General features: G+C 37.0%; 1 protein-coding gene across 8 annotated transcripts in view; it reads left to right on the forward strand.

The window, feature by feature from the left end:
- LOC128231945 (septin-5-like) overlaps positions 1–15,723 on the forward strand; it is a 31,356-nt gene extending 15,633 nt beyond the window's left edge. For all 8 annotated transcript variants that reach the window (XM_052945225.1, XM_052945224.1, XM_052945228.1 and 5 more), the window contains 11 exons: positions 634–727; positions 1,781–1,867; positions 2,438–2,555; positions 5,286–5,420; positions 5,969–6,086; positions 7,278–7,379; positions 7,769–7,865; positions 8,534–8,585; positions 9,847–9,951; positions 10,695–10,773; positions 11,495–15,723. In XM_052945225.1, coding sequence (XP_052801185.1) covers positions 634–727; positions 1,781–1,867; positions 2,438–2,555; positions 5,286–5,420; positions 5,969–6,086; positions 7,278–7,379; positions 7,769–7,865; positions 8,534–8,585; positions 9,847–9,951; positions 10,695–10,773; positions 11,495–11,584 — 1,077 coding nt within the window. In that variant the 3' untranslated portion in view covers positions 11,585–15,723. The remainder of the gene's footprint in view (positions 1–633; positions 728–1,780; positions 1,868–2,437; positions 2,556–5,285; positions 5,421–5,968; positions 6,087–7,277; positions 7,380–7,768; positions 7,866–8,533; positions 8,586–9,846; positions 9,952–10,694; positions 10,774–11,494) is intronic.
- The last annotated feature ends 3,416 nt before the right edge of the window (positions 15,724–19,139 follow it).

Below are 19,139 nucleotides of genomic sequence, written 5' to 3' on the forward strand. Positions count from 1 at the left end.
GTCCACCGCTTAGTCAAGATCCCTCCAGGAATTGTATTGGAGTGGTATAGAAGTCTACTGCTTAGTCATGCAGTCCTGAGTTCAATCCCTGCTGGAACTGTTGTCTACTTGTTTAGGTGTCCACCACTTAGTCAAGCAGTCCCAAGTTCAAACCCTGCTGGAAGTGTAGTGTAGTGGTAAAGGAGTCCACTACTTAGTCAAGAGGTTCTTAGTTGAATCCCTCTTGGAAGTGTGATCTTGGGGTAAAGGAGTTCTTTGGTTGTAACTACATAGTTACGAGGTCCAATGTTCAATCCCTCTTTCAACAATGATTTAGTGGTATAGGAGTCCACCGCTCAGTCAAGAGGTCCTTCTTACAATCTCTCATGGAATTGTGGTCTTACAGTATAGATGTCCACTGCTTATGTAAAAGGTTTCAAGTTCAGTCCCTCTTGGAACAGTTGTCTAGTGGTATAGGAGTCTACCACTTTCTCAAGAGGTCCCAAGATAAATCACTCTTGGAACCATGTCTTAGTGCTACAGTTACAATAATGGACAATAATAACCCAGTAAATATCTTAACTGACAATATGTCATTCTATTTAAGCACCAACTTTAGAAGCTGATTTATTTTTGTTACATGTGTACTTTCAGGAGGAAGATGAATACATTGGGTTTGCCTCACTTCCGGAACAGGCGCACAGGAAAGCCCTGCGACGGGGGTTTAACTTCACTCTCATGGTTGTTGGTTAGTAATTGGTATATAATGTGCTTTATATTTATGTTTTTTATGTTTGCAAAAAGATTTAGGGTTTTGAGGTAGTAAAGCATTGATCAGTGGTGTTGTTATTTTAAACTACACCCTAATCCATGATTGCCTTCTGAATGAAGTTTTTTTTAACATCAACAGACTGCTGGAAACTGGTGTTTAAGGATTTCCTTATTTGAATCGCCAGACTGAAATTTAAATAAAATATTTTGGGTATGTCACAAATAAGAATGAGAGTCCAGAGAAGGCAAACGCCAATGCACTCATTCGCTCTGCACAGTGAATACAATTTGATTAGAGTCTGTTTGAAATGTTGAGTCTGACTGATCTAGTATAACATGACCTCTACATTGTTGTTCAATTAATTGCATTAGAAACATGCTTTGTTTAATTGATTGATTAGCACATTTATTTGCAAGCAGTAGTAACTATCGCTTAGGGTAACTATAGATGTAATAATTGTTGCTGGCTAAGAAAAGTTCACTGAAAAGTCAAGTTGCAGCTTTCATAGCTTACTAGTAGCTTCACTAAATAACTGATTGACATCATTTGGTCACAAAGCAACTGTTATATGACTGTTTTGAGTCCTGAAATGCTTGATAACCCCTTGTTTAATCACATACCATAGGATTTAATATATTATGTTTTTTTCTGTGGATGATTAAGCTAGAGAAATATAAAACAACTTTTCGGTTTGAAATAACGTAATCTTTGACATCATAGTTTTTACCGTACAAATGCTCCTGACTCTGAGACAAAAAAGAAGTGAAGTTGTAAGTCCCAGTCCCACAAAACAACAAACATTTGTCAACTCTGTTTACTAAAAGATAGTCATAGATAGTCATAGAACCAAATTTGTCACTTAACAATTCACTCTTGTAGGTGAGATGGGTCTGGGAAAGTGGGACAGTCTAATGATTAGTCTTATTAGATTATCACGGGCCTTTACAAAGACAGAAAGGTTGGAAACATCAGTGTTTGGGTTAGGGTTTAACTCCAGTACCTTTAATGTTTTCTCTTCTTTTTCTTTAGGCGAGACAGGTCTCGGAAAGTCGACCCTGATCAACTCTCTATTCCTAATGGACCTGTACAAAGACAGGGTAGTTGGAAACATTGAGGGTAAGTGATATTGGCTCTAGGGAGGCACAGCACAGTGATCCTAAAAGCAAAGAAGAATCCACCACAAAAGAATTGTTTTTGAATATCAGATAAATAATTCTTTAACAAATGTTTGAGTTTATCTTTGTATAAGTCTAATGAAGACCAATCAATAACAATGTAGAACTTGTAATAAAATACCAAAATTTTGATCATATGGTTTAATCACAATGGTGTTGTTTGCAGCAATAAAAGGTACTGTGTAGCAGTTACTTCCCTTTGCTGTAAAGTAACCACTGTTGTCGTGCTGTGTATCAAAATCATATAACCATGTTGAACAATTCTTGAAATATTTGCTTTATTTCAAATATATTTCATTGTTTCGAATAAATTTTTACTGTTCTTAAGATATGAAACATATTTATTTTATAACTAATACACCACATGATATTAAATGAAAATTTTGAAAAGTGATGCACTGAGTTTTTATTCTTGATGGCAGAGATGCTGTATACCACTTGGGACATTAGCACTCAGAGTTGTGAAAAAAGTTCATGCCTAAAATCTTACTAAATGTTTGTTATGTTGCAGAACGAATAGAGAAGACAATAGAGATAGAGAGAAAAGAGTTGGAGATTGAAGAGCGAGGTGTTAAACTGAAACTGACCATTGTAGACACACCGGGATTCAATGATGCCATCAATTCAAGGTAATGTATTAGTGTAGCAAAGTTATGGACTTCATGGTAGATACTGTGATAGACTTAAGAAAGAAGGGAGTAAGTGTTGGGAGATTGAGAAACAGCAGGTGAACCTGAGACGGACCATCGTTGACAGTCCAGGATTCAGCACTGCTCTCAAGGCAGGGGAGGGATGTTGCATTAGAGTAATAAAAGTAAAGACATCATGGTGGATGTTATATGCGGAGAGTTTGAAATTGATCAACGAGGGGTCAAGCTGAAACAGACCATCCGTATGCCCAATGTGACCAATGTGGTATGTGCCCAATAAAATCCATATCCATGCACATGTATGTCCTTTTTGAATTGTTATTTGTCACTGTGTTTAAGTGCCACAGTAACTGAGTTAGCTGGTCTTGTGATAATTGAGTGTCTGCCTCTCTCTCAAGAGCTGGTGATTACAAATGCAGGTTTTCAAGCGGTATGAAACTCCTAAAAAGTCCTATTTCTTTAGGCTTTGTTAAATTTCCTAAAAAAAGTGTAGAAAATCCCTAAAAAGCTGTACTTTTCATTGCAATTCATCGCAATTGTTGAGGCCTCACTCGGGTATGTGGGCTTACAAATCAAAATGCTTCAGGGGTGCCTCTGAGAGTTAACTGCTTACTGGAACAGCTTTCATTTTTTCAAAATGAGCCCTAAAAATCTAAATTATACCTCTAAAAAAAGTTCAAACAAGCCCTAAAATATTGTCAGAAGCTGCTGGGAGGCCTGAAAATAGACTTGGATAATGCATGGTTTTCCCATGGAATTTGAGGATATGAATACTGCATGTTTTTACCCTGGAATTTGGGGATGTGAATACTGCATGGTTTTTACCCTGGAATTTGAGGATGTGAATAATGAATGTGTTTTTCCCTGGAATTTGGGGATGTGAATACTGCATGGTTTTTCCCCCTGGAATTTGAGGATGTAAATAATGCATGGTTTTCCCCTGAAATTTTAGGATGTGAATACTGCATGGTTTTTACCCTGGAATTAGGGGATGTGAATAATGCATGGTTTTCCCCTGGAATTTGGAGATGTGAATAATTCATGGTTTCCCCCTGGAATTTGAAGACATGAATACTGCATGGTTTTTACTCTGGAATTATGGGATGTGAATAATGCATGGTTTTCCCCTGGAATTTGGAGATGTGAATAATGCATGGTTTTCCCCTGGAATTTGAAGACAAGAATACTGCATGGTTTTTAACGTGGAATTTGAGGACTTGAATACTGCTTGTTTCTTTTACCCTTGAATTTGAGGACTTGAATCCTGCAGGTTTTTAACCCTGGAATTTTAGGATTTTTAGTGTGATTTTATCAGCTACCGTCATGATACAGTTTAACAATTAATAAGGAGAAGAGGAGAGCCTTAATTAAAGCTCTTTGCTATCTCTTGAATCATTTTTAGTTCGACTATTCGAAGAATAGGTGGGCTATACTACTCGCCCCAGCGTCGGCGTCTGGTTAAAGTTTTAGGGCAAGTTGGGATTTTCACTTATAAGTCCAATACCCTACATTCAATTGACTTAATACTTCACACAGTTGTTCAGGGCCATCACATGATGAGGTTAGATAACTCCATATTATTCTTTACACAGATTATGGCCCCTGATTGACTATGGAACTTAGGTTAAAGTTTTAGGGCAAGTTGGAATATTTATTAATAACTTCTATATCCTTTGTTCAATTGACTTAATACTTCACTCAGTTGTTCAGGACTATCACACAATGAGGTTACATAACTCCATATTATCCTAAATACAAGTTATGGCCCCTGATTGACTTAGGTTAAAGTTTTAGGGAAGGTTAAAGTTTTAGGGCAAGTTGGGATTTTCACTTAAAACTCCAAAACCATTCATTCAATTGACTTAATACTTCACACAGATGTTCAGAGCCATCACATAATGAGGTTAGATAACTCCATATTATCTTTTATACAAATTATGGCCCCTGATTGACTATGGAACTTAGGTTAAAGTTTTAGGGCAGGTTGGGATATTATTTAATTACTTCTATACCCTTCATTCAATTGACTTAATACTTCACGCAATTGTTCAGGACCATCACCCAATGAGGTTACATAACTCCATATCCTTAATACAAGTTATGGCCCCTGATTGACTTAGGTTAAAGGTTTAGGCTAGTAAAAGTTAAGGGCAAGTTGGGATTTTAATAAAAAACCCTTCTATACCGTTCATTAAATGCACTTAATTAAATTCAAAATTATTTGCGACCAACTTACAACAAGAAACATAACTCCGTTTTAAGCCTAAATACAAATTATGGCCCTTTTTAATTACCTTTGAAAGGCATATTTGTATATTCTAAACCACATTTTCATAATGGGAAATCAAGTTATTTGAATGACTTGCGTCATTGTTTGGTCGGGCTGGTGGGAGAGCAGCATCAAAGTCACCTTATGTATCGAATAATTTTAGTTAGGTTTGACATAAAGAGACCAAACTTGGTATTATTACATCCTTATTGTATTCTAAATCAAAGCGGCGTAGTCGAGCGCGCTGTCTTATGACGGCTCTTGTTTCTCTATATTTGTGGTATGCTGATATATCAACATCATATGAATAATTACCGTTTAAACCAATCAAACAAATTCTTCTTAAGTAAACTATATTGAATCTTTTTAGGTGTCTTTTTAGGTGTGTCAAACATCATTACAAGGACTAACAGTACAAGAACCATTTTATCATGTTTCAGTTGGAAGGAGGTAGTTGAGTATTTGGATTGTCAGTTTGATGCCTACCTTCAGGCAGAGAGTGGCCTAAACAGAAAAAATATCCAAGACAGGCGAGTACACTGCTGTCTCTACTTCATCCCGTCATATGGACATGGGTAAGTGGCAATCATTTTGCTGATAAATTGTGTAGACATATACAGCACAAACTTTATAATGCAGTATATCTGCTACTCATCAAAACGTATTCTTTCAGATCCAACTTCTCCATTAAATGTTACTATGACCACCTGATAGCAATATTGTTGGTTTTTCCACAGAGATGTGATAATGTTTGTATAATTATCTATTTAATTCAATTGTTTTTTGCATTAGCTACACCACAAGGTCGGTATGTACCACTGCACTAAGACAAGACATGCTCAATATTAATGCTCTTATCTTAAACAGATTATGTTAAGATGATGAAGGATTGTATTGTTGAGGGAAAGAGCAAGTAGGTGTTATGATCATGAGGAGCTTGATCACAACATTAGCATTATGCTGCTGACTGACATGCTCACACACACTAAACTGAAGAGGGTGAATGATTATAAAGAAGTCAACAATATTCAACAGATTACAAGGCAGACATGATGCTGAAAGCACAAATGAATAACAGAGATTTTCGGATCATGTGTTTAATGAACTATTTTACTGTTTGCAGGTTGAAGCAGTCGGATGTTATAATCATGAAGAAAATGCATCACAAGGTCAACATTATTCCACTGATTGCCAAGGCAGACATGCTTACACGTTCCGAGCTAAAGAAAATGAAAGCTAGGGTACGGCAATATTGTCCCTTGTCTTGATAAGAGCTTGCTTAACTTGGTTCTGATTCCATATTGTTCGATACTGATAATAATAGAACGTTAAAATGAACTGCAAGCCCCACATGCACATACAGTATGCTTAACACTTCCGCATAGCCATTCACATGGGAATAATCTTAGGAGTTCAAATTAGAAAGTTATGACTTTTTTAAAGTGGCAAAGTTGTGTGGTAGTTTTCGTCTTTGATATTTTTACCTCCTTCTAAACATTTCCGTGGAGGCTGTTCAGATGCCATCCGGTCCAAAACAAATTGCAATCAAGGCAAATGCAAAATGAGTAAATGCAAAAGCCAGGGCCTACATCAAATATGTAAATTGTATACTGACTTTTTGAAATAAGTATACTGTTTAAATGAAATATTTTTCACTCTTCATTTTTTTTCAATGATAACAAAAATACACCTTTTCTTAGGCTGTACATCTGCAAATGCCTTCGTTCGCAGAATGTTCTCACCCAGGAAAAGTGTATTATCATTATGGTACACTTTGTAAACATTGAATAATTCTTTGGTTTTCTTGCTGTTTGGTCAATTCTCCAGTTGACCATAAGTTGATTTTTAAAATTATATTGTCTGTTTTTTGATGAAAAAAATAGGTCTTCTTTTAGAATTGTGTCTGTATTATTCTTGCTGTTGTTCAGTTGTTCAGTAAAACCTTCAATGATTGCCTAAACTAGAAATCCATTAGAGAATGAACATGTAATTTGATACATAATCACTGTGTTAAAACCTACATGTGTTACAAGCCTAATCACTCTGGCTTAAATGTTTGTCAAATTATGTCCCTTGATCAACTGAGAAAGAGGGACAATCATTGGCATCACTATGCTAGTGTACTTTGTATATGCATACATATAACACAAAGGAACCCTATTTTCATAGCCTAGTTTTTTAAACAGATGAGTGAAAGTGGTTTGATTATTTTCTTTCATCAAGGGTGAGAGTGGTTTAGTGGTAAAAAATATGCGCTTCTCATCCAAGAGGATTTTGGATCAAGGGAACTTTCTCATGACCTTGCAATATGTACACCAGTATTGATTTCTAGCCCGGGTAATGCACTCATGTATAATTCTATAAGCTGTCAGCTTTGCTCATCATTGAGATTAAAGATATTAAGTATAAACTAACCTCATTTCCTCCATCAGATTCTAAGTGACATAGAGCGACACCATATTGAAATCTACCAGTACCCAGATTGTGACAGTGATGAAGATGAGGAGTTTAAACAGCAGGATGCTGAACTAAAGGTGAATTTGATATTATAAATATTCAGGGTTTTTACAGAATTGGTGCATTTGAATTTCCTTCTTGACAGTGAATGGAAAACTTGAATCATCCTGGATGTAATCATTAGTCTTAAAAGTTTTTTTGGGCAATAGGTATATCTACTTTTGTGTCTTTTCTGACTAGAATACCGGTACTGTGTTTTTAGTAAGAGGTGATTTACAGCTGATTTGAAATTAAATGATAATGACTTATTATCATGAAACTTTTGGTTGCATTAAAATACAACTTCTTTATTTAAACTTATTGATACAGCATTTTCTTACTCTTGTTTTATTTGACCTATTCCGTGTAATTTCCTAACTATCTTGAAGTTGTTTCATTGTATCAAAATTTAACTGTTTTGTTTCAGAATTCCATTCCATTTGCAGTCGTTGGCAGTAACACAGTGGTAGAGGCTGGAGGCAAGAAGATCCGGGGTCGCATGTATCCCTGGGGTATTGTGGAGGGTAAGTCTGCTGCTAACACATTAGGTTGTCCGGTTAGCACAGTGGTTAGCGCAGTGGTTAGCGCACTCGCTTCTCACCAAGGCGACCCGGGTTCGATTCCCAGCCTGGGCGCATGTGAGTTTGGTTAGTGGTCACCAAGCCAGACAAGTGGGTTTTCTCCGGGTACTCCGGTTTCCCCCACAACACAAGACCACACTCTCACGCAACATCGTGCCAACGAGAGTGACTTAGTATAAGCTATCATAGCTTCCTTCACAATCGTTGTAAAATATATAATGTTTAAAGTAACACATCTAGTCTTCCTATAATAGTTCACTTACTGGTTCTTCAATTTAACAAACACAGCTGTTTTCAGCTACATATGCTGTATAATATTAAAAATGATGTACAGGTGAGCATAACTGCAAGCATGACAATGCCGACCAAGGTTATTACAATGGTGGTGATCGAGGTGTGGTTATTGTATCAGACTCTGGAACAATTTTGTTTGATCTAATCTCGAAACTTTTAAAAGAAAGGTTGAATGATATTAACCAACATGTATATAAATTTTTTTGGCATAATAGCATGTTTGTTGCTAAGCAAGCTCTTCATATATATAGGGAGAGAGGTACAGAAAATACTATTTTGGTAGTATTTGAAATTATTACCCTGTTTGTTTTCTACAGTGGAGAACCCTCTACATTCAGACTTCTGCAAGTTGAGACAGATGTTGATTAGGTTTGTAAATGTCTTTTACCTTATAGTTTAACAAAATAATTCTATGCTTTGTGTAAAACCACCCTTTTCATTTGCTGATAGGCTCTCATGTGACAATACCATTGAAAGAATTGATATTATGTGTATTCAAACCCATGTGCATAACAGGATGTGATGTCGTCACCGTTGAACGCTAGGATAGAATAAGTAATTGGAAATAAAATTAGTGAGGTCACTTTCATGTCCATTTCATTATTTGGGTAAAACAAAAATAATTATTTAGTTAAAAGGGAGTATTTAGGAATATTATAAATGACAACATATTATATCAAAGCGCTAAAAGCATTGCAAGGCTGTAGGCCTGACAAGCTGGATTTTACTTTTTTAACAACTCTGTTTACAGGCAATAAAAGTTAAATCCAAAAATTATTTTGAGTGACCTCAAATTTGCCTAAAAATAAGAAATGTAAATGGATGAATTTTTAACACAATCAGCTAGTTTCATAGCAGTGACTGATAAACCTATATGTACTAGGACATATGAGCATTGCTTTTGTCTCGCTAGTGTATTGCTAGTGTAAAGTTAATCAAATGAAACCCAATGTTTTGGCTATTTGTAGTATGTAAAGTAAGGCTTTAAGACTACACATTTCCATTTTCAGTGTAACTATCTATAATTATCTCTTCCCCTCTGTTCCTCACTAAGATTGTTTAGATTCTTTGGGTTGCTTTCAAATTCACATAAATGTAGCAAACTTATGAATGTATTTAAATCAAGTGTTTTTTAATTCGCACTATTTTAAACTGCATAACACCATAAGTCCCATTTTGTAACCCGGCGCTTCAATTCTTTTAACATTTCATGTAAGAAGAAAACTGACGATACCTGGTTTCAGTTTGCAGTACTAAAGTAGGCCTGTGGCTTACAGCCTAAAAATGCTTACTGTACATATGGATGATATCGGTGTTTATCTTGTTCTATGTTTTATTACAGTATTTGTATAATAGAAACAGGTATCAGCCTTTTTAATGTTTCATTATATGGATATTGTCTTAGTATGCTAGCTTGGTCAGAAAATATTCAAACAAGTATGTCATAATAACCGAACAGTGTATGGTTTGTAGATTATGAAGAAGATTTTTCACTATTTTGAAAATATGGTCAATTCTTAAACACAAGTCCATTTTGATATATGTATGAGATCGTGTCAGACTCCATAATGCATCTTTATATCAATACGTACTTGGTTATAAAAAAATAATCAAATAATATGTTATTCAGCACCCACATGCAGGATTTGAAGGATGTGACGTGTGATATCCATTATGAGAATTACAGAGCAGAACAGATTTTGGAACTGATGTCCTTGAGCCAAAGAGAACGAGCGTATGTCCTTACTTACAAAAGATATCTTCTATATGTTCTTCACAGTCTTATAAACAATAGGTTTTAGAAATGTATTAGTATTTATCTGCTGTTGTTTTTATAAGCTTTTGTACTTCTGTCAAAATAATTTTAAAATGAGTTGTCTAAAACAGCAAAAAAAAAAGAAATCCATTGATAAAATTTATTACTTAGTTTTGAATTAAATATTGCACCATTACACTGTGTGTATACCACATGATTAATTGCGTCATAAATGCTATGTCAGAGGGCAACATTTTGCTTTGAATGAAAACTTAAATAAAAAATAACTTCAATATTTCCTCACCATTTTAAATGAAACATAGCGCAGTCTACGCTGCTTACAGAGCCCTGCCTTTGGTCTTTTACCAGAGTTTGATTGCTAGTTTAGTTTCTTTAAACACTTGGACAAACCTTTTCACATAACGGCCATCTGAGGGAGCGCTGTCAAAACATTATTTTGGAAACAGGTTTGTTGAAATGTTTGATGAAACTTAATCATCTTTTCAAACTCCCGTAATTAAACAAAGGGGGGGTTCCTTAAGCGACATAGACTGCCTTTTGTTTCATTTAAAATGGTGAAGTAAAAGAAAAGTTATCTTTGTTTTAAGTCTTCATTTTAAGCAAAATGTAGCCTTCCGATGTAGCATTTATGATGCAATTTATCATGTGGTCATGTACACAGACTTGTTTCCCTTACAAAGTGCCTGTATTTTGCATTACAGGAAGTTGAAGCGTGACTCAGTTGCCAACATGGAGGTGAGCATGGACACAGACAAACTGCTGCTGGAGAAGGAGGCTGAAGTTTGTTTTACATTACTTTTACAGTATAGTTATTTATATTCTGGTCCTCAAGAATTGTTATTCAATCTTAAAAATAGAATACACGTAGCACATATATGGGATGTGGACAGTGTTGCACGTAGCATGTTTATGATATATGGACAGTGTTGCACTTACCTTTACAGTGAGCAGCCTGTTAGATGACAAAATAATGTGAACATAAGACAACATTTTGTATTTCCATAGTAAATTTACTTAAGAAATATAACACACCACTGAGGGTCATATGACATTATAAAGACCAGCCAGTGAGGTGTTTATAGACCGAGGCGTTAACCGAGGTCCATTCACCATCAGGGGCTGACTGACCGGTCCTTATAATGCCATATGATCCGAAGTGGTGTGTTATATTTCTTATATTATACCGAACATTTTTCATTACCAATCAATATTTTTAAAGCGATTTAAATGTGTTTTATTGAACAAAGCTAATAATGTTTACTTGCGACAAGTTTTCGCCATTGTGAAAATAGCAAGCCGCACTTACCAATTGTATGACATCAGTGGTCCATATTACATTTTTGGCAAGGTCCGGACTGGCCAAAAATATGATATGGACTGCTGACGTCATTAAACTGGATTTTCATCAAAATACAGTGATATACGGACCGATCAAGTTTATATATACAAAGAAGGGACACATTTATGTAAGGTATAATATATTGGATTGTTATATTTTCAGATCCAACGCATGGAAGAGATGCTAGTCCGAATGCAGACCCAAAAGTCTCAAAATAGTCCACGAAGTAACGGCGCCCTGACAAAAGTTTAACCTTACCTAGTGAGTCACCTCCTGGTATCTCAGCTAACTTTGTTTCTAAGGCTATGGAGCACTACTACACCCAATGGATTCAATGGCAATATATATGAGTTAATAAGATTTCTCTGTGAGATATTAGTATCTGTTCGCTAATTTACATGGCAACATATATTGTCCAGTGCTGTGTCATTGCTTGACTGTGAAAAACAGACATACCGTAGGTGCTGCTGCGGAAAACTGGGAGATATACTTTTTGAATTTGTAGCCACAAACGTCTGTGTTCTGAAACTTAACGGGATTTGCATCGTAAAGATGAATGAACTCTTTCCATGATTGGAAATCTTCCAGGAAATGTTGTGCTGTTTTGACGGAGTGCAATATATGCAACTTTTGAAATTATTATAGAAATATTTACCCAGAAGCATTACTGCAGTGAATACTACTTCATGTATATGCTTTCAACTTGTGTATGACTTGTATTGGCATAATTAGGTAATCCATTTTAGATTACGAGTCATTCTTTTCTTAAAGGCAGTACATTTCAAATCATGTGTATTGTTTGGCTCATTGTTCTTCCAATGAGCGATAAATACTCTACCAATCATTGCTGTATATGGCTAGGCACATCTTTTATTCTTGATTAATGCCTTCTTAAATTTGCTAATGATTTTCTCTTGAAGTGAAGATTTTAACATAATCAAAATCATTTACTTTAGGTTATAACCTACATTTCCAGCCAATAAAATAATCTATCTGCATTCTTAATCCTTTTACTACCGTATTTGTTTTTCTTAGTCATTAAGATTTTATATAATAAGTTTTAAGAGATAAGCCATTTAAAAACATTATCCATCCCAGGGGCTGTATTCATAAATTATCTTTAGTTTTTTCTTGACTTATGTCAATTTCTTAAACTTTTCATTGTCAAATTAAAAGAAATGTTAAAACAAATAAACATTTAAGTATGTTTTTTTCATTAAGGATGATGAAATGACATATTTCAGAAATTAAAAAGTTTTTGTCTCATGGGACCAGTGAGATAGTTAAATAAGGGAAGTGAGTTAAGGTAGGCAATGTATTGAGAAACTCAGGGAGGCAAAATAAAGAAAATTCTGTGGAGGCTCCTATTCATTTTTTTGGTTACAAAATTGAAATCAAACTTTGAAAGGGAGTCAATCTAATTTGAACGTGCTTTCTTGCTGTGGGTTGAACGTTTTAATGGAAAAGCTCAAACTATTCTGAAGATGTTCATCACACATCCAATTTTGTGGGACCATTTATTATCATACTAAAGTGTTTATTGACGTTTACGTTATTTCAACATGAAATGCTCTGTACATTAAAATACGGAAAAAAAACAATTGTGAATATTTAATTTATTTTAAACCAATTTGGGAACTTATTGTGAGCAAAATACAAAAACCATAGTATTCCAAGGTTTTTATGATGAAACTGTTTGGTCATTTTTCAGTTAAACTTGCATTGATTATTATGCCCCCCTTCGAAGAAGAGGGGTATATTGCTTTGCACAGGCATGTCGGTATGTCGGTCGGTCGGTTGGTCCGTCGGTAGACCAAAGCTTGTCCGAGTGATAACTCAACAATTCCTGGACGTATGGTCATCAAACTTCACATAAAGGTTGGGCCTGACCAGTAGATGACCCCTATTGATTTTGGGGGTCATCGGGTCAAAGGTCAAGGTCACAGTGACCTTTAATGGTAAAATAATTTTAAAGCTTGTCCGAGTAATAATTCAACAATGCCTGCACCCATGGCCCTCAAACTTGACATGGAGGTTGGGCCTGAACAGTAGATGACCCCTATTGTTTTTGGGGGTCATCAGGCCAAAGGTCAAGGTCACAGTGACCTTTAATGGTAAAAGGTCGTCCGAGTGATAACTTGACAATGCCTGCACCCATGGCCCTCAAACTTGACTTGGAGGTTGGGCCTGACCAGTAGCTGACCCCTATTGTTTTTGGGGCTCATCGGGTCAAAGGTCAAGTTCACAGTGACCTTGAATGGTAAAAGGTTGTCCGAGTGATAACTCAACAATGCCGGCACCCATGGCCCTCATTATTAAAATGGAGGTTGGGCCTGACCAGTAGATGATCCCTATTGTTTTTGGGGGTCATTGGGCCAAAGGTCAAGGTCACAGTGACCTTGAATAGTAAAAGGTTGTCCGAGTGATAACTCAACAATGCCGGCACCCATGGCCCTCATAATTGAATTGGAGGTTGGGCCTGACCAGTAGATGACCCCTATTGTTTTTGAGGGTCATCGGGCCAAAGGTCAAGGTCACAGTGACCTTGAATGATAAAAGGTTGTCCGAGTGATAATTCGACAATGCCTGCACCCATGGCCCTCATAATTGAATTGGAGGTTGGGACTGACCAGCAGAAGACCCCTATTGTTTTTGGGGGTCATCGGGCCAAAGGTCAAGGTCACAGTCACCTTGAATGGTTAATGGTTTTCCATGTGATAACTTGACAATGCCTACACCCATGGCCCTCAAACTTGACTTTGAGGTTGGGCCTGACCAGTAGATGACCCCTATTGTTTTTGGGGCTCATCGGGTCAAAGGTCAAGTTCACAGTGACCTTGAATGGTAAAAGGTTGTCCGAGTGATAACTCAACAATGCCGGCACCCATGGCCCTCATTATTAAAATGGAGGTTGGGCCTGACCAGTAGATGACCCCTATTGTTTTTGGGGGTCATTGGGCCAAAGGTCAAGGTCACAGTGACCTTGAATGGTAAAAGGTTGTCCGAGTGATAACTCAACAATGCCGGCACCCATGGCCCTCATAATTGAATTGGAGGTTGGGCCTGACCAGTAGATGACCCCTATTGTTTTTGGGGGTCATCGGGTCAAGGTCACAGTGACCTTGAATAGTAAAAGGTTGTCCGAGTGATAATTCGACAATGCCTGCACCCATGGCCCTCATAATTGAATTGGAGGTTGGGACTGACCAGCAGAAGACCCCTATTGTTTTTGGGGGTCATCGGGCCAAAGGTCAAGGTCACAGTCACCTTGAATGGTTAATGGTTTTCCATGTGATAACTTGACAATGCCTACACCCATGGCCCTCAAACTTGACTTTGAGGTTGGGCCTGACCAGTAGATGACCCCTATTGTTTTTGGGGGTCATCGGGCCAAAGGTCAAGGTCACAGTGACCTTGAATGGTAAAAGGTTGTCCGTGTCATTACTCGACAATGCCTGCATCCACGGCCATCAAACTTGAATTGGAGGTTGGGCCTGACAAGTAGATGGCCCCTATTGAGTTTAGGGGTCATTGGGCCAAAGGTCAAGGTAACAGTGACTTCGAACGATAAAAGGTTGCCCAAGTGATAACTCAACAATGCCTGCACCCATGGCCCTTAAACTTGACTTGGAGGTTGGGCCTGACCAGTAGATGACCCCTATTGATTTAAGGGGTCAGAGGTCAAGGTCACAGTGACCTTGAAAGCAAACTTGACAATTCCTGGACCTATGGTCATCAAACTTGACATGAAGGTCGGGCCTGACCAGTAGATGACCCCTCTTGTCTTTGGGGGTCATCAGGCCATGGTCAAGGTCACAGTAACCTTTAACGCAAAAAAGTTAACAAATCTTCTCCCAGTGATATCTCAACAATGCCTGAATCTATGATCATCAAACTTGACATATAAGTTGGGCCTGACCAGGAGATGACCCTTATTGATTTTAGGAGTCATTGGGTCAAAGGTCAGGTTCACAGTGACCTTATATGCGAAAATGTTTCAAGTGATAATTTGACAATGCCTGCACCCATGGCCCTCAAACTTGACTTGGAGTTGTGTCTGACCTGTAGATGACCCCTTATGATTTAAGGGGTCATTGGATCAAAGGTCAAGGTTACAGTGACCTTGAACGAAAAATGCTTGTCTGTGTGATAACTTGTCAATGCCTGCACCCATGTCCCTCAAACTTAACATTTAGATTTTTGGTGACCAGCTGATGACTACTATGGATTTTGAGGTCAAAGGTCATGGTCATAACACACTCTATCCTCAAACTTTGAATGGTCATAATCTTAAAACTGCCTCAACGGCATACAATGTTAGCGACAAATCAGCTGTCATTTCGGCCCGTGGATATTTCATTCAATTGTCCATATAATCCTGACAACATGGCGCTCGGGGGGGGGGGGGGGGGGGGGGGGGCATAATGTTTGACAAACATCTCTTGTTTTTTTTTACAAAAGGAATGTCATTTCTTAATCATGCTAGTAATCAATATATATTAAAAATGACTAAAGCCTAGTCAGGTGAGAAATTAATGTGATTGTCAAAGCTTAGAACAAATATATGACTACTTTGAATGCTAAAAACTATTTCAGAAATGGATTGGATTGCTATTTATGAAATTTGTTTACAAAAACACAGTTTTGGTTAAAAAAAAATGGTTTTGTTTAATTAAAATGTTGAAAATCTAAATGCATTATAACATTTTCAAACTTAATATGATGTCAGATCTCTATTTAATCATCCCCACATACTTTAAATTACATGGCATACCGGTATTGTCTTTGAATATGAACATAGAATTATACACATTTGGGGTTTTAAATGTACCATGCTTAGAAAACATCTTTAAACCCAACCCACTGTTGCTTGGTCACATTTAGGCTTATGAGTGGCATTAGTAGCATATGTTTGCTATTCTAGGATTTTGCTGGTTTCAAAGAATTTATGGTTTATTTTCATCTTATTATGTTTTCTGCCTGTAAATATTTACATGTTCTATGTTTAGAAATAGTTAATTTATATTTACTAGCTGTATTATAGTGTGGCTCATATTCAATGACTGTTACCTGAAATAACAGGAAATTGCTTATTTTGGGTCTACCATTTCACTGTTAGGAGAAGGTTTGTTGGGAAAAGCCCTGCTGTAATTGAAATCATTTCTTTCTCTTGAAGTCACAGTAGTGTTTGGTGCGTCTAAGATGATTCAAATGGTGTCTGTAAAATCTGATTTATTTGAGATTTAAGAATCATTCCACTCTAGTTGCCAAGCTTCATGTTGACCAATTCTCTGATACATGGTTTCCCTCCCAGAAATATTTAACATACAAAATTTTGATACTGTTTGTTGCTAAATGTTATTGAAATGAAGTATGTGTATTATTGTTAGTAAGGTTTGATTCCATGTCTCCACACAAATAAGTGTAAGATCGTGTATTTACAATTGAGTTGTACATGCACCTGTGACTTTTTGTATTATGTTATTTTTACATGTTATAAACGAAATTTGAAATTATCATTTTTTACATTGTAGAGTGTATTGTATATTTAATATTATAGAAACTGTCCATAAATGACTTCAATTTCATATAGTTTGGCTTCTTTCATTAAGAATGGTCTCAGTTTACATAATGCATAAATTACAGTCCAGGACTTTTTTAGCTGGCTTCAATTCTCCAAATAACAGCCATGGGTGTATTCCTCATTTCCTACCCATTAATATTGGTGAGTTTATTGTTTATGCCTGGTAAAAAAAGGTCACAGGGTCGAAAATTAGAAGAAAAAATGTAACAATCTAGAGGCCACATTAACAACCTGATCTTTATTAAATTTGGTAAAAAAGGTCCCTTAAGTTAAATTTGTGAAATGTTTGTTTAGAATTAATATGTGTCATATAGGCTCAAAAACTATTCAAGTTACATGTAGGTCAAATATGTGTATGTACCCTAAGGGACTCATATAGTAAACGCTTTGTCATTTTCCTCTGTCTGTATCACATATTATCATGCCTCCCTTTTGGGAAGCAGGTATTATATTGCTTTACAGTCTGTTTGTAGATCATAGGGTGTCACTTGTGACTAGAGTACACTTGGGCCTAAGGTCCTTAAATATGGAAGGGAGGTTAGTCATGACCAGCAGATAACCTATTGCATGATTTTGAGTTCAAGGTCATGGCCATGGTGACCTTGAATACAAAAAGCTTGTCAGATTAATAACTTGAGTATGCATGGGCCTACGGTCGTTTGAGGTCAGTTGGTCAAAGGTCACTGTTGTGGTGACCTTGAACATAAAAAGCATGTCAAATTGATTACTAAGAGTATGTTTAGGGTAATGGTCCTCAAACTTTGTAGGGATGTTGGTCATGACCTGCAGATGAACCATATTGGTTTTGTGGTCAGAATTGAAGATTTGTCCTGCACAAACATGCATGCTCTCATCGCAAAGGGACCTCCGTTGTTGCCTAATTTGGATTTTTTAATATGATTTTTTAAGCCATAACTCTAGATTACTATTTGTGAGATTTCAATACAATTTCATAGAAATTTGGAGAACGCAGGAAATGTGTGTTGGGATCAAAATTGATGCACTTGTCTCGGTGGAGGTCACATTTGGATGACAATATTGCTTAATTTGGATTTCAAAGCAATACATTGTATGTATAGTGTCTCCATCATATTTTTAACACTTAAGGGGATTTCATTAAAACTTCACAGTGTCATAGAGCACCATGGGAAGTTGTGTCATGCATACAATTTTAGAACTTATTAAAGTCATGGTCACTTTCAAAGGTCAGTGTTGCAACAATATGATAAAGTACAATGCGAATTCGTGCCATGCATAAACATTTTATATTTCATATTAAAGATGGAAGTCATGTTTAAAGTCGGTTTTCTCAAAATAGATTTTGAAGCATAAAATCGACTCTCAGCTATATCTTGTGACTTTGGTATTTCAATCAAACTTTTTATTCACATTGTATGGCGAAGCTCAAATAAAAGCATTTATCACGTTTCTGTGACAGCTGTCAAATCCACGTCAACGTACACTTTGGTTGAAGACGGAAAGAACCGTGGACCCGTTTAGCAAAAGGATACTGTACATGTACACGCTGGGATTTTATTGTTAAAATATAACATCTGTTTATGTATAATAGCAACAGCTCCCTATAAAGTTCACATTGACGGTTTTAGATCTACGTGTATCATGTGTAAAACATATACATATCAAATAAGATAAAAATCCTACCACACGGACTTGAAAAAAAAATGTTTTGTGTAACACGGCAAACATAGGAACAACGAGGGGCGAAGCCTTACCGACGAGGAGATAAGCGTTATCGACAAGCGCTTCCAACGAGGGGTGACTGAGCGTTACTGATGAGGGGTGACTAGCTGAGCGTTACCGACGAGGGGTGACTGAGCGTTACCGATGAGGGTTGACTGAGCGTTGCCGACGAGGGGTGACTGAGCGTTTCCGACGAGGGGTGACTGAGCGTTACTGATGAGGGGTGACTGAGCGTTACCGACGAGGGGTTACTGAGCGTTACCGGCGAGGAGTGACTGAGCGTTACCGACGAGCGGTGACTGAGCGTTACCGACGAGTGGTGATTGAGCCTTACTGATGAGGGTTGAAGCGTTTTAGACAAGGAATAAGGTGTAGCCGACGAGAAGTGACGCGTTACCGTAAATGGTGGCAGAGAAGGTGTCCTAACTGACCTTTTACGAAAATCTTTAAACAGGGCAAACATGGTCACATCAAGTGAAAAAACACATTGTTATATTGATTTGTTATATTGATTTAATTAAT

Source organism: Mya arenaria, chromosome 4, assembly GCF_026914265.1.
Source record: "Mya arenaria isolate MELC-2E11 chromosome 4, ASM2691426v1".
In the NCBI taxonomy this organism is placed as follows: domain Eukaryota; kingdom Metazoa; phylum Mollusca; class Bivalvia; order Myida; family Myidae; genus Mya; species Mya arenaria.